Source organism: Pinus tabuliformis, chromosome 1_2 (genome assembly GCF_031772625.1).
Source record: "Pinus tabuliformis cultivar Carrire ecotype Pingquan chromosome 1_2, CPIR1, whole genome shotgun sequence".
NCBI classification, from domain to species: Eukaryota; Viridiplantae; Streptophyta; class Pinopsida; order Pinales; family Pinaceae; genus Pinus; species Pinus tabuliformis.
The window spans coordinates 197930439-197954921 of NC_142298.1; the positions used below are offsets into that span (position 1 = coordinate 197930439).

General features: G+C 35.6%; 1 protein-coding gene across 1 annotated transcript in view; it reads right to left on the reverse strand.

Moving 5' to 3' along the window:
* Positions 1–7832: 7832 nt before the first annotated feature.
* The window catches only part of LOC149205167 (26S proteasome regulatory subunit S10B homolog B), a 93540-nt gene continuing 76889 nt past the window's right edge, over positions 7833–24483 (reverse strand). Inside the window, exons 3-10 of the mRNA XM_089394927.1 lie at positions 10392–10528; positions 10100–10261; positions 9887–9973; positions 9668–9754; positions 9109–9246; positions 8764–8955; positions 8556–8654; positions 7833–8439 (exon numbers count right to left, since the gene is read on the reverse strand). Coding sequence (XP_089251053.1) covers positions 8365–8439; positions 8556–8654; positions 8764–8955; positions 9109–9246; positions 9668–9754; positions 9887–9973; positions 10100–10261; positions 10392–10528 — 977 coding nt within the window. The 3' untranslated portion in view covers positions 7833–8364. The remainder of the gene's footprint in view (positions 8440–8555; positions 8655–8763; positions 8956–9108; positions 9247–9667; positions 9755–9886; positions 9974–10099; positions 10262–10391; positions 10529–24483) is intronic.

A 24483-nucleotide genomic window follows, 5' to 3' on the forward strand; every position in this document is an offset into this window, starting at 1 on the left:
ATCTCTCTCCCTAATTGTTTGTTGGGGCATATGGCTTGAAAGAAACAAATCCATCTTTGAAAATCAAGGGCAATCCTATATCAGAGTGGCAATAAAGAGTCTAGCCTTCCAAACTTCTCTTCTAATATATCACCCTGCTATAGTTCCAACATTGAAATTGTAAAAGACTAACCATGGGTTTTTTCGACAAAGCATCACAACGAAACTCTTCCTTGGGTGGCTCAAGAGGCATTATCTATCTGACTATTCTCATTTTGTGTGGTGGTATCTTCCAAAGTCATCGCATTCATGTTTTTTGTAATCGACGTTTTGAACCAACCTCTGTGGTTCATCATCAGGATCAAATGAGTGAATAAGTCAGAGGTTAATGGGTTAATAAATAGAGGAGAGGGTTGGGATGGGAATGCATGGAGAAGACAAGCTTGATAATGATATGAAACAGATTTAGTTTAATTTATTGATTTTATTAATGATTATTAAATTTTTATTAATGATTATTAAATTTTGACAATTGTATTTTTAGTTATTGATTAAATGATTAAAATTAAATGTTATGACCTAATATTATTAATGATTATCAACTAAATAATTGTTTTCTGCATATTAATTAGTTTTTGTTAATTACAGGATTTGTAAGGATTAATTTTTAGTACTGACAATAATGTTGAATGTTGGATGATTAAAAATATTAAGTTATAATTAAAAATTAATATTTATATGCATTGCTAATTGAATATTTATTATTTTCATAATGTTAATGAACTATCTTAATCTAATGTTCTCAAATAAATTTCCATAAATTTGAGAACATTAAATTAAGATAGTTCATTAACATTATGAAAATAACAAAGATTCAATTAGCCATGCATATAAATATTAAGTTTTAATTATAACTTAATATTTTTAATCATACAACATTCAACATTATTGTCAATACTAAAAATTAATCCTTAAAAATCTTGTCATTAACAAAAACTAATTAATTATGCAAAAAACAATTAGTTAGATGATAATCATTAAGTCATAACATTTAATTTTAATCATTTAAAGCTAAAAATACAATTGTCAAAGTTTAATAATCATTAATAAAAATTTAATACATTAATAAAATCAATAAATTAAACTAAATCTGTTTCATATCATTATCAAACTTTATCAAACTTGTCGGCTCCATGCATTCCCATCCCAACCCTCTCCTCTATTTATAAAGCCATTAATCTCTGACTTATTCACTCGTCTGATCCTAATGATGAACCACAGAGGTTAGTTTGAAACGTCAAATACAAAAAACATGAATGCGATGACTCTGGAAGATATCACCACACAAAATGTAGATCGCAGAAGCCTCAAATCTATAAGATTCTCATTTCTTTTCCTTTCTTCTCCTTTTCTTGTAATATTGGGTAGGCTTCAAACAATTTTGTTGGACTATTTGCTCTTAAATCACTATTGCACTTAATTGATTTTCTACATATCTCTGAGCTCAATATCTATGGAGATTCCCTGGTTGTTATGAAATGGATGCAAGGTACAGCTAGAATGAAAAACTATACCCTCCCTCCATTATATCAAAATGTTATCCAAAGAGTAGAACTGTTTCTCACATATCTATAGCGAACAAAACAAAATTGTTGATTAGCTTTTGAAAAGAGCACTGACATTGGATCAAGGACAATGGGAAATTAAAGAAAGCAACGAAGGCTCAATCAACCAACACCAATGATAACCCTGGGCATAATTAATTAAATTAAGAATCCTTGCACAATATCTTAACGTTGATACACCAACATCTTACTCGACCGCAAGCTTATTTTCTTATTGCTATATAACTACTTTTTCTCTTTGCTAAAGCCTACATGTTCTTGCTTTTGGATGGAAGACAAGGCACTAACAAGTACAAAAATATTATCAACCTCTCACCATTCAATTTCAACAAAGTTTCAAAGAGCATCTTATACTATGACAACAAATTTCTTGCAAAGCATTGCATGATGTTATAAGATTTCATCATGAACTTTCCTTTTTAATAAGAAAGTCAATAGGATAGGTTACTTTTGAACAGTGGCAGATAACATATGCTCACTACTTCTATAATTGATAAAATGGACTCATCAGACCAAGTATATTTTTTTGGGCCTATGTGCCACTGGAATGTTACGACATCTACATTAAATGTATTTTACTTTGGCTATAAATAGAATACGTGTTTTTTTCCTTGAAATATGTATATAGTTTTATTTTAAAAATTCTTGTCATTTAATTTATTTGATTCAAAAGTTACATCCAATTATATAACTTCCTTTTAGGTAAATTATGAATAAATTAAAAGCTTGAATAAATTTATTGTGAAAGCAACTTATAATTTACCAATTATATATATATATATATATATATATATATATATATATATATATAATGTTTTACTTTAAAATTTCATTGCTTTTATTTATTTGATTTAAAAGCTATGTCCAATTATATAACTTGTTTACCATGATAAATTATTTCTAAAATTCTAATTGTTGTTTGTTTCATGATAGCTTTCCGATTATAACTTTACAAATATAGAGTTATGGTTGTGTTAGCTTTGAACTAGAATACCACCTCTCACTCCCTAATTTCAAAATAAAGATCACAATCAACTTGTAACACGGCTACTAGCAATTCAATGAATCCATGCAACCAATGAAGAATCATTTCTCGAGTCTCTATACAAGCTAGCTATCCCTTAGGGTCACAATAACGAACTCCAAAACATTTGTCATAGAATTTCACTGCAACTACTCAATGGTAAGTGACATTAAGTTTCCAAACTCTCCAAATCCAAAAGCAGCACAATGAAAAGGAGAAATATATAACATTTCAAGTACATAATAGTTCATAAAGGGATTTTAGTACACTATGGATTTCTAGCAAATGAGCAACAAATCCAATTTATAATAATCCAAGTGCGTTTAATCCAATCCCACATCACTCGTTACTAACCATGTGGAATTGACTTTGAGAAGAAATTGACTTTGAGAAAAACTGTATATGCATTTAAGAAAAGGATTCAAAAATGGATGTACAAAATTCCACTTCACTTATCGTGAGCACAGTTCTCATACAAGCTCATTACGGTTATTACTTTAATGCCTAAAAAAGTTCATCAATTTGAATATTTATTATTCAATGGATTTTCAACATCATATGGCTTACTACCAAGCTTTTTAACCCAAGACAAATATTGCAAATATATGCTCACCACCTATTGGTTCAATGCTACGTTTAGGAAGCTTTCCATGAGAAACCCCAGATTTTGTATCTTGTAGACATCTCTACATTGGCAATCTAGATATCAAAATTGAAGTGGTGATTGATATCATCACTTCTACTAATCACTATATGATTGTGTAAAATCCCACCTTTTAAACCATTATATCAACACCCAATGGTACCGAAGGTATCATTCACAAATAATTTTGATATAATATTCCACCCCCAATGTATCATTGCACTATGCTAGCATTATATTAAAATTGCAAAGATTTGAAAATACCTTCTATTGGCATCGTTTTGAGCATTCTAATATTTTTTTTATGTCATAACACTACTTATATCTAATCCATAATCCACATTTACAAATAAGAGAAATGATAAAATACTCCTATCATATACAAAAGAGGGGTTATCACTAGCATAAATAAAGGTTATCACTAGCATAAATAAAATTGGCATTCAAGCAAATCACACTGAAAAAAGAAAAAAATCACACATTGCGAAAAATGTTTAGAAGTAAGAATCTAATTCAAGATCATTTTCTTCCAATGTCAAATCTCTAAGAATCTAATTCAAGATCAATTTCTTCCAAGGTCAAATCTCTAATCTTCCACTAGGTCTAAATTAAGTGATGGAAGTGTTGTTGCTCATTCCTATAACATAATAACCCTTGCTCTTACATCCATTTAATAGAATTTGGATTCCTAGATTTTGCTTGCCTCAGTTTTTAAGGGGTACTAAGTTGTTCATTCATATGTGAGGGTGACATTTAATGCAATAATTGAAAATGAAGAATTTCCGTGAGTGTAATTAAGTGATATGCTTCAACCCTACATCAAAAATCCATATTCCAAACAAACTAGAATAGTTCCAGCCTAACTTGTTAATTGGGTGTAGCTTAAGAACTTGTGAGGGCTGTTATCCTCTCCACCCATGTTTAATTCACGCAAATGACATGCTATGCTCCTCACATGTATGACCCTAAGCATTGTGTTGACAAATCTTTGAGGTTCCACAAAATCTGGTTGGCACCAGATACCATCATTAAAATAATATATTGTTGTAATGACCCTAAGCATTGTGTTGACAAATCTTTGAGCTTCCACAAAATCTGGTTTGCACCAGATACCATCATTAGAATAATGGGTTTTTCCAAGGTCTGCATTTCACAACAAATAAGAAAATTTAATTAAAATTTTAAAAAAGAGAGGAGAAAGACAGAGGGGATCCATCTTATAGGACCTGATCCTACTAAGCACCCAGAGGTATCCGAAAACAATTATATATATATATATATATAATAAAATAAAATAAAATAAAACAATTATATATATATATAATAAAATAAAATAAAATAAGGGTATTTGATGATTTAGGTTTTATTAATAGCACTTTTTTAATTCATTCTTTCTTGTAAATAATAGATGTCCTGTATCAAAAAAAAACTATTTTATTTTATTAGTGTGCCAAGCTTACACATGTTAAACATCTCATCCATGCCATAAGAGCATCTCCCTTCCCTCAGGGCAATGAATCATATTAGAAGCATACATAATCAAATGATATATTCAATCATTCTTAGAACAGTACACCTCACCTCTCTCAATGCACTGAATCGTGTTTGATGCAGACATAATCAAATGATGCAGACAATCAATCTTCCCTGTACAGCGATCACAAACCAAACATGTTTTCTAAGAAAATGATTGCACCTGTATTTATCAAAACCTCAATCAAGCCACTTAAAAACAGAATGAACCACTGTTTGCGATCCTGGTTCCAAAAACATTTGACTTTCTTAATACTTTTCTACGTACCCCAAACATGATTCAAGGATGCCTTCAATTCACGGATTGTCCAATATCTATACAAATACGCTACAATACACAGAGATAATATATGTAACCTACCACTACAGAGTAACCAAAAATATATAATGGGGCATTTCCTCTAATTTAACCATCTTTCAACCCCCTAGCTTGCAATTTTCTACCGCTTCTATCATAAACACAGTTGGCCCTTTCACATCTTACTATAGGCTTAGTAGCCAATATGCATGCACCTTTGGGTCGGTTTGTCCCACACTCTATGGTTGGACGATGCATCCCATCCTCGTCCACAACACAACCTGCATCCTGAACAGAATTTGGGATGGATGCCTTGTGACCACGGGCCCCAGTTTGTTATGGGGTTATTGGTTTCATAATAATAATTATGATATCCATGTTATCGCACAGAGCAACCATTCACCCCACATTGTTACAAGCATCATTGAACCAATGTGGGATACAGTCTATTAATATGGATGTCCTGTTAATACATGGCAACTCTAACAAAATGTTACATGGTCAATCTGCATTGTTATAGTGATCTTTAAAACTCGTATGTTCAGTGTGTGATATGTTCTGGATAAGATAGCCCGTGTTTTGGGGAAAACCTTTGAAAACGTTTTGACTGTAAAGTTAAACCAGCACAGGTCAAAAAGATCTCATCCTATATCCGAAAATATAACAATTTCTACAATACGATAGAACAGAGTGAATAAACCTCTTTATATGACATCATATGTCCTGAATCTGGCGTCATATGTCCTGCATCCAAAATGGTATGATATTTGAGCAAACAAAAAAATGGTCTCTTTCTAGAGGTCCAGCGGTCGAGAAAGGATTCAAGAGCATAATGGAGAAGATTTATGGACTAAATTCAAATGAAGAATCCCTCATGCAAACTCCATTTGCCCAATTTTTATCTGAACAAGGTCAGTTTTGCACAATTAAGACTTCGTGTGATGGGCATCATGGCAGAGATCCATACAATAGGGATAAGAAAGATGAGCATATTAATGTCCAAACAATCACCACAAAAACAGGTCAACAAAAATAAAATAGTACATCAATCAAAACATACAATATAAGCATCTCAAAGCGAGAAACATAACAAGTTCTCTGCAAAAGGAATGTGAAGTGAGATACAATGCAGCACAATAAGGTAGAGATGGGATACAAGAGACATAATGCAAACTGAGAAGCGAGTGAAACCAAAAACAGATGTAAAGGAGATGTCAAAGTACTTTTGTGAGCACCCAGCACCTCAACCTGTGAAAGGAATTGGTGTACTTCGCATTTAAAGAATAAAAATCAATTGGAAATATGAGGAAAAAATACTGGTTTACATTTATAATACCATTAATACCCTTGCTTGAAATACACCAGGGTATAGAAAAGGTCCTCCTAAGAACAGGGACAAATTCAAAAACAATATAATATATGTGAAGGATACAATCCAACCAGATGACTGTGAAGCTCCATGAAGTTGACGCACCTAACAGATGAGCCAAAATATAAGGGCAGAAAGTGTCGTGAGAAATCCTAAGAAATGGTACCAATTCATTATAATGCTATTATGTGAATGATAGGATCCAAGCATGTTGCTTTGTGGAGCTCTGCTGAGTTATAAATCTAACAGTGAGTCACAAAATGTGAGCAACAAGTGGTGCAGATCATCTTGACCAAGGATATAGAGGATGCAGAACATGAAGACTTAATTGTTGCAGATCATCTTGACCAACGATTGAGGATGCAGCACATGAAGACTTAATTGTTGGCTTTACTAATTAATGACCAGTGGTTTATGACATTATGTCTCATGAGTAAATGTCATTAAGTAGGATTTGCAATTATATATAAATTTAAAATTATGACTGGAGTATTAAGTTTGAATGATAAATGTGAAATTGGAATTGTGATTATAAGTCATTATCATATTAATATTATTTAAAATTTTAGTGTTACATATATATATATATATAGATAGATAGATAGATAGCGCACCCTCCTACCCATAATTCAAACAGCTGAACACATACCTGCACTCACTTGTCCAAGCTTGGCTGTAAATCGAGGATGGGACACACTATGCGTTTACATTAGGTAACTGAAACAGAAAAGCAGCAGTCACATAATTACATGGTTATTATGTTGGTTGTATCTTGATATCTCTCTACATGCACATTCATAGCCATCTCATATAGTAGCACCCGTGATTCTCCTGAACTGCTAAATTTGTGGGTAATGGTATTGTTTCTTCACATTGAATATCTAAAGCACTATCAATGTACTGAGTCTGTTGGTGTTTATTTCTAAATAGACGACACAGTTTTGTGAGGGAATTCTTGATGTGCCTTGTTCTTTATACTTGTACCATAAGTGTGCCATAAAATAGCGGATTGTTTCTTCCTTTTGTGGCTCAAAAATGTTAAGAGCCCGATTCAAAATGTAGTAATGATTCTGGAAGCAATGCTTTTACTATCCTACATAGTTATGAACTCCTCTTCACCTATGTATAATGTTTTGGAATTTTTTATCACAAGAATCCTGCTGTTCTCTTAAACAGAAAGTGTTCCAGACCTACACAGGTTACTGTGAAATGAATATATTATATATACATTCCTGGAATTTCTTACGAACTCTGGTAAAATGTACATCGGTATTGAGTAGACTGTGTAATGACGACGACCAGCAGGAAAATATATGAGAATACTATACGAATAAATACAACTAATCATATTAGACCATATATAGAATTTAGAAAGGATATGAATACCTGCATCAGCTAGTAATAAAACATGAGAATATGTTGAGAAATGTTGAAACTCAAGTAATACAATGCATTGGAGGTTAACCTGTCCTTCCATACAAGTTCAATTATATGAAATGCCCGGATGTCAACTCAAATTTCATCCAAGATTTTGATGCAAGGTTGAGATTGAACATATCCCACGAAACTCATGATGAAAGTTCTCAAAATCTGATCACATAGTTACTCAGATGTTTAGATAAGATGTCCAAGCTTTGAAAGATGGTGATTGGTGATCTTCTGCAAGACAAGCAAATACTATTTGCATATTCTTTTCCCAAAGCATTGCAATGTGATTGTCCAATAATTAGTAGGATATGGAATAATTGCCATCAAATGACAATTGAGAACATGAATCATAAAACGAGCATCTCAATAATGAAAACTATAACAAGTGCAAAGGAAAATGGCCCCAAAATAAACTAGATTTGCAGAGATGATCTCTTGTTGGCTTGCTGTTTCTTCATCATTTTACTAGTCCTTTCCAAAGTCTGCATTATAGTGTGAAGTGGACTCTAGCTTCTTTGCTTCATTCAATTTCCGAACAGCCTGCAAGTATTTAGACAAATAACAGTCAAGTTACGAAGTAGAAAATTACAACTTTCCATAGCATAGTCAAATATGATTTCTTGGGAATGTTGAACCAAAAAGCCAAGATAAATCACCTTCATAAAATCTTCATGAATTACATAATCACGCTCTGCTCGGATGGCTGACATGCCAGCTTCTGTGCAAACATTTCGAAGGTCTGCTCCATTGAAGCCCTGTACAAGTAATAAAAAATGTTTCCTCAATGCCGGTAATTTTACAACAATCAGAAGCTCTGTAGAAAAAACACTACAGATGAAAACTACTGGTGAAAGAAAGGAATACCTCAGCCAGCTTCACTACAGCTTCATAATCTATGTCTCCATGTTTTGCTATTCCTGCAGCATGTATTTTCAAAATTTCCATTCTTGCTTGTTCATTCGGTAATGGAATTTCAATCTTACGATCCAAGCGACCAGGTCGAAGTAAAGCAGGGTCTAGAACATCTGGTCGATTGGTCGCCATAATCATTTTTACCTACAACAAAATATATATAAGACCCAGATTTTCCAAATGGAATGAAAAACAAGCATTACTAAAGTGAAACGAGCTTAGATAATAGATGACAATGCATTATGAACTTGTAAATTTCAATCATCCAATAAGAGAACGCCTTGGAATATGATATACTTTTCCCAACTGATCAAACCCATCTAGTTGATTAAGTAACTCCATCAGTGTCCTCTGAATCTCTCTATCAGCACTAGTTCCTTCACTGAAACGGCGTCCACCAATTGCATCTATTTCATCCATAAAAATAATGCATGGCTGCAAAAGAAAAAACCACAATTAATGGTAGCAATCTAACTCTGCACAATAGTGAAAGAGTCAGCAATGAAATTAGATTACATGGGGAACACAAATTGGGAGCAAAATCTGCATACAACACATCTAGAAATATCAAATATATTGCTAAAATGGAAAGCATCCAAACAGAAAAAACTTTCACCATCAACACTACAGATATTAAAATGTACTGAGATGATAATACATCCGAGGTTAGGTTGGAAAAAATGGGTAGGCTGAAAAATAAAAAATAACAAGATTCGGGGAAAAAATAACCATTTTCTAGTTAGAATAAAATGTATCAAGAAGATGTGCACACTTCCAATGAGAAGCAACCAGATAGATAGGCAGGTAGATATTATTTTCCCTGCTTACAAGTTTACATTTAAACAAGAATACCTACTTGATGATCTCGTGCATATCCAAACATTTCCCTTATCAGCCTAGCACTTTCACCAATATATTTATCTATTATAGCACTTGAAACGACCTGAAAAATGGCATACAATAACATAAAGAAGTGCCTTGAAAAGAACATTTCTCAAAAGCTGAAATCACAAACAATACGAAAGCTGATATTGCTTAAAAGGGAAAACAGACAAGAACTGAAATCGAGTAATACCTTTAGGAAATTGGCGTCAATATTACTGGCAATAGCTCTTGCCAACAGTGTTTTACCTGTACCAGGAGGACCATATAGAAGAACCCCCTGAAAATGGAAGCAAACAGACAAATCTTCATAAAAAAAGGATTACACACCAAAATATTAGAGAGTGTGCAGATCCTCTTTATAAAAATAAGACCTACAAAAAGTGTAGGTTCTGCACATGTTTACCTTGGGAGGCTTGATTCCAACTCTAATAAAGAGTTCAGGATTCATAAGAGGAAGTTCGATAGACTCTCTAAGTTCCCTTATTTGATCTGCCAACCCTCCCACAGCAGAGTAACTGACATTGCCAGGATCTTCGTGAAGCATATTATATACAACCGGGTCCACCTACAATCAACATGTGCCAAATTAAAAAATTAGCACTTTTCAGATTCTATATCATATAATGAAATAATTCCTGCTTCTCGGACAGACCACTTGCACGGAACTTATAATTAGAATATAAATGATAAAATACCTCACGAGGCAGAGCACGCATTATTGTGAGGGTTGTCATGTCTAGAACAACTCGTGTTCCTGCAGTGAGCTTCTCCTTATCCACCTTATTCCGGCAACCAACCACATATCTAGGACCACTGCTAGCTTTGACAATCACTGTATAAGGAAGACAGACTTAGTCATCAACGAACATCATCTTGCGTGCTAAGATTGCATCTTGGCTAAAAATAACTCTAGTGTAGCCCTGCCAAAGAAAGGCTTACCATTGACTCTCAAGTGTCATGGCCAAACTATACATTAATATACAAATCTCATACAGAATACCAAATAACTCTCTCTCTCTCTCTCTCTCTCTCTCTCTCTCTCTCTCTCTCTCTCTCTCTATATATATATATATATATATTCCAAGAAAGCCCTCATCGAATTCCCACCTCTAGCATCAAATATCCAGATGGAGGGTCGATCAACTGCCAGCCACAATAGCACAGCTGGTAACCCAGCAGGACTCAGTGGCACTCAAACCTCAGTGGGCTAGAACAGCAAATTCCACCTTAAAACAATCCATTCAAAAACAATTGAGATAATCCACTAGTTATTTTCCAACGGAAACCTCATGGGATCCACTCTTCCCTGGAATGTCTGAATGGAGGGCAGCTCAACTGCCAGCCAAAATGGCAGCTGGTAATGCTGAGGGACTCGATAGGGTTTGATATCCTGACTTATGGCCTCCCTGTCGACAACATGCCCTGGTCAGATGGTTTAACCAATTGAACTAACCTCTCTCTCTCTCTCTCTCTCTCTCTCTCTCCCTCTCTCTCTCTCTCTCTATATATATATATAGATATATCAACTGCCGGCCAAAATGGCGGCTAGAAATGCTGAGGGACTTGATGGGGTTTGATCCCATGACTTATGGCCTCCCTGTCAGCAACATGCCTTGGGCAGATGGTTTAACCAATTGAACTAACCCCCCCCCCCCTCTCTCTCTCTCTCTCTCTATATATATATATATATATCAAGCACTCAAAAAGCAATACCTACTTGAACATCAATAAATAAACATAATGGATCACAAATGCCATCTCAAAATTGACAAATATTTCTAACGAGTAGAAAATACAACTGTAGTGCATCTAAAATTTCATACAACTGATTTGTTTCTCGATTCTCGCCACTTCAAGGTATGTCCATAAAATAAGTGTGTTTCACACAAACTGGAAGCAAGACCACTGGGCCAGGATTTTAACTATACCAACTGTAGTTACAGGAAAGACATACAATTTAACTAAGACATCAAACCTTGCACAAGTTAGACCTAAACCTTGAACAAACATTTTCTTGGACCTTGCGTCAATAATCAGGCATATATTATATCTCTAGATATTTACATAGACCATAGGTTATTTTTGAGTTAGACATAACTAAATAGAGGATATGATAGGTAATAGATGGAACATTGAAAATGTCAATAGTGTCTTCAGCAGTTTTTTTAATCATCAGTACTGTCCTTTGAGAACTACATTAAGCAATGTAGGTGACTATTCATTCGTACTGATCACTACTTACGTCCTTTGCCAGCATCTTGCAGAAACTTGCCATGAAGAATGACTTGTCACTTTTTGATACAAGGTCAGTCTCTGAATTTGACTATAATTTATATTACATGCATGTAATTTGGGTTCAATATACTATTATATCTCATTCATCCCAGAGTACTCTAATTGGTGAGATCAGTCATAGAAAACAGTGCATTTCAAGAAAAGAACTGATCTATTTTTAAAATGATCATTGAAAGTCACAGTAAGTAAAAGCAAGTCTGATCTCCTGAAGCCTCTTTGGACTTCAATATTAGAGAGAAATGTTTCTATAATAGCTGCTTTGTAGCACATCAGAGAGTAATGGAGGCAAAAAAGAGGGCTGCCCTCCTGTTAGATGTTTTGGGAAGGAGAAAACATTGATTAACATCCTCGCATATTGCAGAAGGTGACATCATCAGAGACCTTGAATCAGTGCAACGAAACTATGGGAATTAAACCCCCAACCTAGAGCCAAAACTCAGAAAAAACTTCACCATTCTGCCACATGCTCTTTTTATGGTATTCATATTTACCTTATAGACATTCATGGGAGGATTGTCACTGAAGTGAACAAAGTTCCTTCTATAAACTAATTACTCCAAAAGACTTGGAATATCAAGATATCCGTTGAGGATATAAATATTATATATTAAACGAATGAATAAGAATAAGATGATTTACAAATAAGAATGAGAGGCTTGCTTATATATCAGGCAAGTGTCTCTTCATGAAGAGTCATGTCCTATCAGACATACCTCTTCAACCTAATTACTAGCTTAACTAATAATTATTTATGATTATTATCATTTATATTATTTTAAATTATTTATATATATTTTATTCGTTACATTGCCTTCTTCCTCAAAAAGCTTTGTCCTCAAAGCTTGTCGATGACAAAAGGCTTGATCTCTTTTTCGGCTTCGAACGTCTTTCTATCTTGGAACAGTCATCTTCGTCGATACAAGCTGATATGATCTTCTTAGTGACAAACAAAATTGTCTTTTCATATGACAAGGTCACGATGTTAAAATACGATGGGCTATTACCATGGGTTGTTTTTAAAACCTCCGTTAAAATGTTCGCCACGTAAAAAGTAAAACGTATTCCTTTTGTTTTTTGTTTTTTTTTTTTACTTTTTAAAATAACATGGGTTGTTTTTAAAACCACGGCTTCTCCACGTAAGAAGTTTTAAATATACTTGGAAAGATTCCCTCTTATCTTTATTATGCACTTATTTTATTTTATTTTTTTATTTTCTTTTTTTGAATTTGATTTTTTTCCTATATTTTTTTAATCTCTTTTTTTATGACTTTTTTTTAAATTAATAATCTTTATTATTATTTTTTGTTTTATATATATATATATCTATATATATATATATATATAGCCAAAGGCCTGGTAGCGAGATGGAGAAACCCCAAATATTTAGCGAAACGCTTGAACTGCAACAACAATAAATTTGACGAAGAGTCGATAGCCAGAGACTTGGATCGGAGAACGAGCTTTGTGCACCGGTTAAACAACCTAAAGCACTGAACTCCTCTGATACCAAATGAAGTGAACAAAGTTCCTTCTATAACCTAATTACTCCAAAAGACTTGGAATATCAAGATATCCACTAAGGATATAAATATTATATATTAAATGAATGAATAAGAATAAGATGATTTACAAATAAGAACAAGAGGCTTGCTTATATATCAAGCATCTCTTCATGAAGAGTCATGTCCTATCAGACATGCCTCTTCAACCTAATTACTAACTTAACTAATTATTATTTATGATTATTACCATTTATATTATTTTACATTATTTATATATATTTTATTCATTACAGTCACTTGGCAATCATGTGATTGTATCCTTATCAAGAGATACATGAGTAAATAAGTATTTACTAAGCCGGTGAAGCAGTTAACAAGTAAATACATAGTTTCATGTCTATCTTATGATGCTTTATCAACCTATAAATATCTATATCTGAATAATGGAAAAGGGAGAGAGATATATAACACACTATTTGCCAGCATCGCTATAATTCCCAAGTTTTTCAAGAGGGCAATATTACCGCTTTGTAAATGTCATGATAATATCGTTGGTGATAATATCACGATATTATCATAAATATCCTGAAGATATCACACTAGGACCCAAAACATCGCCATGGCACAGACAGACCGGAAATAAAAACAACTTTTGGGGGTTTTTTTCATTTTGCAAACAAAATGCAAGAGCTTGGAGAGCAAAGGAAGAAGAGAGCATTTTTGTTTGAGCAAAGGACAAGGAGACCATTTTCATTTGCCATCAGCATTTTATTGTGAAGTGGGTATTGATTTCCCTCAACCATTGGCAGATTTGCAAGTGTTAATTCTCCTGCAAACTTAGCACCCAGCAATCCATTGACCTAGCAGATTACAGACCTACTGAATGAAATTTCAATGCACAGCTAGCTTTTTAACATTAACTTAGCGAAAGCAAAAACATATCCAATCTCACAAAATGACATTACCTATTCTCCCCAATCAAGTCAATTCTTCATTAAAAAAAAAAAATTCAAAATGAACTTGGGCTCCCGTCTTCAAATTGATTGATGGCCAAGATTAGATCTCACCTCACTTGAGATCAAGGTTTGATATTAAAACATAATTACTAAAATAAATACTTTATTTTTTCTAATGTTCCTTTATAGCTCAATTAGCCAACATAATAATTATGAGTTTTTCCTAAGTTAGACTTAGGCTAAGTTACAAATGCAAATTGGTCACACTAGAACAAGCATCTAAGGAGATCTTGGGAGACTTATACATGCCTAGACACTTAGGCCTATACAAAATTGCCTACTCGAGCTACAAACATCAACACTCCCTCTTAGCGAGGGAGGTACTTTTTCCATCTGAAATTGCCTCCGATCCTAGAACTACATTTACTACCTTAAATGCTCACGCTAAACTAAAAACCTTCCTTACCACCTAGTCTGGAAACATCCTCAAAGTCCTGCTGCCCTTGGCCTAATTTCTAAAAGCCTCCTACTCGTAAATATCTTGTAAGGTCATCCCATACCAAGAGACCTTCTTCACAGATTTGGACGAATCGGTCAACTACTCCCCTCCTAAACATAAAGGTTCACTCCCTCTAAGTTGCTCAACCTTCCAGGAAGCCTGGAACTACATCTACTACCTTGAATGCTCACACTAAACTAGAAACCTTCCCTACCACCTAGTTTGGAAACATCCTCAAAGTCTTGCTCCCCTTGGCCTGATTCCTAAAAGCCTCCTACTCGTAAACATCTTGTAAGGTCATCCCATACCAAGAGACCTTCTTGACACATTTGGACAAATCGATTAACTACTCCCCTCCTAAACATAAAGGTTCACTCCCTCTAAGTTGCTCAACCTTCCAAGCTTCTTGCCCCTTGTTTTGTGTCACTGCTTTACTTCTAGCTATCGCTCGAATAGGTTGGCCCTTTAACCTATACAAGTTGCTATCTCTAACTCCAATGACATGTCCTCATCAGAGCTAGATCCCTTGGGTCTAATCAGTGTCTTTCCATCCTGAAATGCTACACATAACCTCTTCTTCACCATCATAGAGACTGAGAGCAAACTCCACCTACATTCTAGCACCCATAGCACATCCTTCACTTCCATCGTACCTCCCGACTCAAGTTTAAATCCCATTGTTTCAACCCCCTTTACTTCATGTTTGGCATCATCACCAAACTCCACGTCCAATTCTGAGTCCCACTCAAACAATTGTTAAATTATTCTCGTGCTCCTGTCATTATGTCATGTGGCTCCACTTTCTAGTAGTCACACAAATACTAGTAAGGTGCTTGAGGAAAGGTAGGAAATAAGTGAGAACTCCATTTCAAACTTCTTGGAAAACTCCTCCTAAGCTTCAGGCAATGCAACTACACTTGATTGTGTGTCTTTTCCTCCCTTCTTCCTCTATAGACACTATGAAGCATAGTGTGTTGTCTTATGACACGAGAAGCACTTTAGTCAATTCCTTCTTCTTCGGCTGTGAGGTTGACTCTTCACTCCTACTCAAACTCTTTCCTCTTCCCTTTGCCATCATAGTCACATTCTCGTCATCTTCCTTCTTGTTGATCTTTCCCTTTGATTGTAGCCTAACTTCCTCTTGTATGCAGTCATCCCGTTAGCCTATCAAATGTGGGTAGTTTATTGAAATTTGTGATCATCTTGCAACAATTGGAGAAAAGGTGGACTCAAAACTAGTAAATGTGGCATTAAATGGGTTCTCAGAGGCATGGGATCCATCCATCAGAGGAGTTTGTGCTCGAGATAAACCAATGTTCCACCAAGAATCTGGGACGGAGGGACGAGGGTGTGGGGGGACGCACAAGGGGGACATGTGGTAGTACCATCAAATTCTAGGGAATTTAGGGGGGACAGGGGGACGTCGGGTTATATAATTTTTAATATATATATATATATATATATATATATTCAAATTCATATTCAATAATGAAAGTATAAATACATTGATCCATACATAATTGAATTAAATAATGAAATACACTGATCCATACTCATCATTCATATTGATGCATATATCATTCATTCATACACCACGACATTCAATAATGAAATACATTGATCCATATTCATCATTCTAGAATCTATGTTAATTTAAAAATTAAAATCATCATTAACCATTCTAGATTCTAAATTGATTTAAAATTAAATTCATCATTCATCATTCTAGGATCTAATTAGTACTAAGCAAAATAAACTATAGTAGATACTTAAGTCTGAAGACTAGAATGGTAAATTGATATAACTAAAACTCGAAAATAGTAAACAGTGACGAGTCAAAAAACCAGTCTAAGGTCATCGATATCTATAGTCAAGACTCGAAAGTTAAAACTGAAAATTAAAAATGGACAATGAGCAATGGAGGAGTGTCATGAGGCCCGTGAGGCAACAGTTAACTAGTAAGTCAGATAGCATTGCATAGTAAGACAAGTAGAGGTAAGCTTGGTAAGTCAAATGAGTGAATTAGGGACTGCAAATTAGTTTAGGTTTTGAAATTTGTTATGTATTTTTCTTTTTAGTATTAATTTTCTTTTTTCAAGGGTTATTAGACAAAATTGGGGGAGACATGTCCCCCCTCAAAAGGGGTGATTCTAGGCTTGGTGCTCTTGATTAAATGTTAGTTCCAGATCCTCATACTTGATAGAATCCAATGGAAATATTGCAATCCCCCCAATCTCAAAAACTGTTAATTCTATTGAATTTTGAATGGGATATGGAATTTTATTTCCTCCATATGAAGTCTGATGAGGTTGGAACCACTCTCAAAAATCCCCACTCATAAATTATTGTTTTCGAGCAAAATTAAGGGGGGACACCTAGCCCTTTCTGAGGGGGGCACCCAGAATCACCATTTTTGGGGAGTCACGTCCCCCACATTGGGGAAACGTCCCCCTTGTGTCTCCCCATGCCTCCCAAAAAGGGGGACGTGGGGAAACGTTTCCCTAGACGTCTCCCCATCCCAAGTATGTGGGGTGAAAGAGGAGCATGCACCCTGAGAGACGCGTCCCCCTAGAACATTGGTTTTTCCTAAGTTAGACCGAGGGTAAGTTACAAATGCAACTTGCTAACACTAGAGCAAGTGTCTAACGAGATCTTGGGAGACTTATGCACGCCTAGACACAATTATTTGAATTTTGCCAAAGGTTAGACCGAATATTGAACTCTGCTTCTTCATGATCTTAAGACAATAAACTTTATCTTGTTTTAGACAGCTTGAATTCTCTTTTGCTTGTCTAGCAAGTGCAATGCATATTTCATATGAAAGCAATCACTAATTAGGGTTTTCAGGTTTTGATTGACTTGCATGTACCCAATCATTGCCTTTGCCACATTCAACCTTTGTCTTTTTGCATTGAATCCAGCCTGAGGTGGCCCTGACTGGCATTGTATCCATGCTTATAGATTGATCAAGAAATTTTTGCCTTTTTTTATTTGTTGATAAGGAGCATGTGCATGAGACCACCACCTAAGGCTCTTGGGTGTGCAAGAACATTTGGTGGCATATTCCCTATAAAATGATGACTTTTCAACCAAGCAAGCAACTCAGTTGTCTTGTCCAGTATAGATTGATTCCATTGATCTTCCTAGCTTTGGCCCTTCTTGAAAGGCATCTCTGCACATGTCGATGATTTTATCTGACATGAGCAGTCGAAACTCTTCAACCCTCAACCCTAGTGGATCATGTGTCTCCATAGTTTATTGTCCTTGGAAGGTGGACGCCAAAGATAAAACAGTAACCGGTTAAGTACTTAAACCTGCCTAATACTTTCTTTAGTTGCTAAAGCCTGAATCATAAAATCTATGATGCCAACTAACTATCCAGGCTAAGTCTCAAGCAGCCCTGGTGACTTAGCTTAGAAACAAAGGCACAAACTAGCCCTCGACCCTGTTACCTTCTAGATCATACAAGGTGTTCAAGATAATAGATCATTTTCACACTTATGGATGCATAATTCTTCATTATGGTTACTTTTGATGCATGTTCACATTCACCGAGGCATATTTGCATATTTGGAAATCGGAGGTATGATTATCTTCATGGGCATTGTTTACATCTCACAAGGCAAGTTCCACATATTCAGAGGCATGAGTGGACTTGTTGGCACTATTTATATGACACGTGGATGGAACACCCTCATAGGATGAGGAGGTTGGCATTCTAAACCCTTAGAAAGATGATTACAAATTAATTGAGCTATCTAGCTTTTATGCCCACTTGGTGTTTACTTATGGCACCTATATTCATGAAAATATTAATTGAGGCCTTGAAGCCAAACAAATGGAGGGGCACCCTTAGAAGAGTCTAGAAAGTAATTTTAAAACATTATTTATGAGGTAATATCCCTAAGTAAGGAAGATGTTTCACTTGGAAAACTCTAGACTGGCAAATCATCAAGAAATAGTTGTTCAAAGGGATGTCTAGCTTGAGGAGCTCATGCTTGGATGATTTGACTTCTTCAAATACCAGACAAAAGTTTAATTGGAGGAGAGTCCCTCTTCTAGGGGTATCTAGACTTCTTAAATCAATATTTTAGTTTGTATATAATTGCAAAGAAAGCCTATAAAAGGAGACCCCCCTCTCACCAGCAATTTAATGTTTTCATTGAAGATAAATCCCTATACCTTGGGTTGTAGTTGAAGATATCCTATGCAAGTTCAGGGCTTATTTGCGAAATTATTCAGGGTTGTCATCATCATTTGTAAGGTTGTTATTGTATCTTGTCCTCCTTTGTCTTATACCAGAAATACTGTCGTTGTCCTGGAATTTATCTTTAGCATTGAGAGGTCTGAAAACTAAAAAGAGACTTTATTATCCTTTCCAAGACCCTAACTTCAGATCTGATTTATGCTACACATCTGGGTTGTTTTCTTTAATAAAAGATTGTCTTTACTTCATTTTTCATATTCTTGTCTTGTTGTGGGCTCCGACTTCTTCCTACTCTCTTTCTACACATGCCAGTAAACTTCGTTTCCAAAGATGCCAAAGTGAGAAACATCAAGCTTCTTGCCTATGAAAGCCTCCTCTGGTGTAACTCGTCCAAGACTCCAAGCACCCAGTGTGGACTCATGTTCTATAGAAATATTGTAGTGTTGCATGCCTCTGCCAACAAGAACATGGGTAGCCTGTAGTCATGCAACATGGCCTTAGCCACTCCAACTATGTTGTGGTTCTTCCTCTCAACCAACCCATTCTCCTAAGCGTTGTGGGGTGTTGTAAGCCCCCTCCTAATGCCCTCCTTGGCACACACGTCACTAAAAGCATTAGAGACATATTCCCCACCATTGTCACTACTCAAAGCTTTGATCTTCTTCCCGCTTTGGTTTTCTATCAGGACCTTAAACTCCATGAACAATCAAATGCTCTTTAGCTTGTTTGTGAATATTTGCACAAGGTAAAGAACAAAAAGACAAAGAAGGGGCTTTGCCCCTGCAAATTTTCCATGAGGAAAAAGAAGCATGAATGGCTCTAAAACCCAAGACAAGGCTTTACAACACTAACAGATTTTGACAATATGACTTTACATAATTAAGGCGTACTTGGAGCAATATTTGTAAAAGCCTTGGGCAAGTCATGCAAAGGTTAAATAGCGCTATATTTTCTAAGGATAATCCTTTTTATGTTGACTTATATGGGGGTAGGCAAGTTAAAGTTCTAGAGACGATCAATTGTTCCTTATTACACTTGGTTGAGAACGAAGAAAAGACCCACAAAAGCATTTTAAAGATTTGGCTACTAAAGACAACAAGGAAGAATTATTGCCATTAAATCAGCAATAAGACATGCCCAGCCAAGAGGAGATCAAAGTAAATTTGTCCATACTAGAAAATTGTATATAAATATCCAGAGCAAACAAAGGAGCATGCAGTGGTCATGCAACGATGTCTAGGTGCAGTCCTCACCCCAGTCTCCAAGGAGCAAAGCTAGGCCTGCGATTGGACATCAACATTAGATGAATTGCCAACAATCTTTTCAAATATGGCAGATGACAAGGCCCCAAACTAGACACTCTCCAAACAAATCTTATAAAGCTACATGGAAGTTTATCAAGCCTAACTCTTTGGATGTTTATAGTGTTAACTTCCTTGAAACTCTACGCATTACTAAGATGAATTTATTGAAAACAAGGCAACTGAAAACTAAAACCAAGTTTAACTTTCACCAAGATACGAAGTTTCTTAGCATTCAACATGCAGTAGAAAATAATTGAGATAAAAACACATGCACACAAAATTGGCACACTTGTTTTACCCAGGAAACCCAAACAGGAAAACCTGCTTTCTTTGTTGTGGTATTTTATTGATTGTTCTTTGAGCAAAACAATTCACGCTACTACTGCAGCCAACAATTTGTCACTAAGAAAGCCCTAGGCTTCTCCTCGCTAATCTGAGCTCTACAATAAATATCAACCTACCTTGATCACTGCTCTTGGCCCCTCAGAAGAAGCTCTCAACCCTGCTCTTGATCTCATCCCTGCATGCAATTGTTCTCTACTCGAGATAGTCTCAACCTACTCTATGAATCCTAAACCCCTTGCTCCAAAATCCTTGTGCACTTTTGCTCCTAAATCTATGTGCACTCTTGCTACTCAATAATGCGCATTCCACACACTGAATGAGTATTTATCTAGCGCTTTCATCCTTCTCTGCCTAGTAGAATTCCATACATGCTAACAAGGCCAAGTTCGATTAGTAGTTCATACTAGTGTCCAAGTTTCCTTTACTTGTGATTGTGAGTTAACTGAGAACTCAACTCATTCTCTCTCCAATCAACAATGAAGTCTTAACTTGTTCTCTCCCCAATCAACACTGAAATCTTAACTCGTTCTAACTAAACTTGTCACTGCCACCTCATCTTGTAATCTAACTAAAGAAGACTCCAACAAACTAAAGATGCAAACTTGATGACGATTCCAGTAAACTAGAAATCAACTCATCACAACTAAAGTCTATCTCAAGAATTCGCGCTCATGTGAGAGAAAGACTAATTCGTGGACTTCATTGGCTAAGGCACAAGCCAAAAGACTTTCCATTGTTAGGAAAATTAATGAGAGGGGGGTGAACCAATATTTTTAACTCACTTTAACCTTTTATTTCATATTCTGAATTTTGTACGCTATTGTTCTTTATGCAACCATTGTTTTAAAAACCGGCCGTTTTGAAACCGAAACGGCCGAGTTGATGCTGTTGGGAGTGACCCAGCCTTGGAAACGATCCGGTTGGCCGAGTCACCCATGACTTGGCCGAGTCATGGGTGACTCGGCCAACCCGACCGTTTCCAATATGACTCGGCCGAGTCACAAAGGGACGGCCCTCCACACGTAAACAGCATTTAAAAATTGATTTTTTTGGAATTTTTAAATTGTTTAATGTTTGTTTTGGATCTCAAACTGTTATACCAACCACTGTCTTACTAGAGCTCTGCTATATCGTTATAAGTTGTGCATTATTGTCATGCATATGTATAGATTATATATATAGTATATACTGTGTCAACTATTATGTATAGATTACTACTATGTTTAATATGTATACTGTTATGTAGGCTGTGTATACTATGTAAACAACCAAGTCAAGAGATCAAGTGTTGAATCAAGTTGTTGATGAGAAACTGCACTGTTCTCATTGGCGTGGTGCATTTATTTCTTGAAGTTACTCACTGATATACAAAGTGATTACTGCCACTGTCTTATAGTGAGAGTCAACAACATATATTGACAATCGGATGTCAATGTCTTGCAGAAGTTTCGTTTATGCAATAAGGTATCGTCCAAATTACAATTGAAATGTCAAACGATGCCCTGGATGAGGGCCTACTCTTGCACTCAACGGAATACCTAAGAGACTCAAAGTTACAAAACAAATTAATGCAAAAAGGACCTAAACAGTACTATGTTGCTGGTTATAAGGCCTAAAATTTGCACTTAATATAACTTTTCCTCAAGCCCTACTACACAGTACACATGTCCGAGCCCTAAACACTTTACTTGAGTCTTCAGTGCAAATGATTATCCACAGTCAAGCATAAGTCCTGTAGTTCATTGTTAGTGGATGTCGAGTTCTTTGGAGCAGGTCTGTAATAAAATTCTGGGTGTGCAATTGAAAAGGAATCCCAACCGAATCACAAGGGAAAAAGGAAGAGAACAGATCTTAAGGATAAAATAACCCTAGAGTCTAGACTCAAGGTAAAACAACACCAGCGGATCAAAAATACAATAAAGTTCTGAAATTATACTCAAAGAATTACCCAAACAAATTCCATTGGAACACACAAAGGAATACAAATTGAAAATTTGAAACCCTTACCTTGACACCTAGAGCTACTGTATTTTTTTTTCACTGTTCTGATGATGATGATCCAGAGATTGGTCGAGATGATCTTGGCTCCTCTGGCAGTAGCTACTAGCCAGTAGTAGTGTAGCTGCTAGCAGTGCTGCAGTAGTACTAGTATTGGAGTCTGGTCACCATCACAGTTTACTTTTGTTGTAGAGGCCATTTCTAGCCTCCTTGGTTATTTGTATTTTGTTTTGAGTCTTTGATCATGTATGACAGTTGACTATGTAATTGTATTGCCATTGGGTACCATTTTGATATAATGGATTGGTTCATGAGCCTACTTTGATCATATGTTGTCTTCCATCTATATTATAATGCTGTGTGTTTGGAAACATGAATGAAAATCTTTAAAATTATGTTTAAAATATTTAAAATTATGTTTTTTAATAAAAAAAATAAATATTTAATGTATTTTTTACAACGACCGAGTCATTGAAATCGAGCCGGCCGAGTCATTACCGTTTCGGAGTCGGAGTCGGAGTCGATCCTCGACCGAGTCGAAGTCGGAGTCGGAGTTTTAAAACATTGTATGCAACTAGTGTATGTACGCAACTTCAGTGAATGCAAACAGCGTATATCCAAATTACTTAATTTATCATAATTTACATCAGTTAATTAGCTTAACCATCACATTATTAATTCATTCACCATTCAATATGTAGTAAATAACAGATAAATCATAGCACATAAGCAACACAAACACCAGGATTTTAGGTGTAAACCAAATGTGGGAGAAAACCACCGTTGTCGTCGTCTTTGTCTTCTTTTATTATTAAGAAAATTTCATTACATCTTGTATTGGCGCAAACTCTTACCAGCACGCATGCACTAACTTGCAGGAAGCTGCAACCTCCACTTGTTCTCTAGCACCCACTGGAAGGGAGCTACAACCCCCTGATCTCGTTTACCAGCTCCTACCAGAAGGGAGCACCTACCCCTTGAACAAATTTACCAGCTACCACTGGAAGGAAGCTTTGACTCCCTCATTGAAGGCTCCAACGCTCAACACCCTTCGTGGACCATGTTTCATAATATTTCAAACTGGATCCACCTGACTCAAAACATCAAAACCTATAGGTCACCTTTCATCATATTTTCACACTGGACCCACACCCAACATTACGCTCAATACCAAGTAACAACTCTAAAACCAAACACTAAATCAATTCATCCAATCACTGAACAAACCAAGCTACCATACTGAATTACGCTCAATACCAAGTAACAACTCTAAAACCAAACACTAAATCAATTCATCCAATCACTGAACAAACCAAGATACCATACTGAATCATAGAATACTGAATCACCATAACCAGATCATACCAATGCACAACCTTTCATCAATATACCAAGCCACAATATTGTTAGTCATCATAGAAACCAAGCGTTGTCACTGCAAAGCATGATCAAATTTACTTCAGAATTTCTACGCTATTGTTCTGAAGCATACCCACGCATATACGCTCTTCCTCTAAATACAACCTACGTACAGATCTTGGATTATTGAACACTGAATCATTTAGCTAATTGAATCATTGTAACATTGAATCAACCACTAAATCAAACACTGAACCTTTCACAGATCATTGAACCATACCCAGTCACACTTATGCATCATTAACATTGATCAATATCTCAA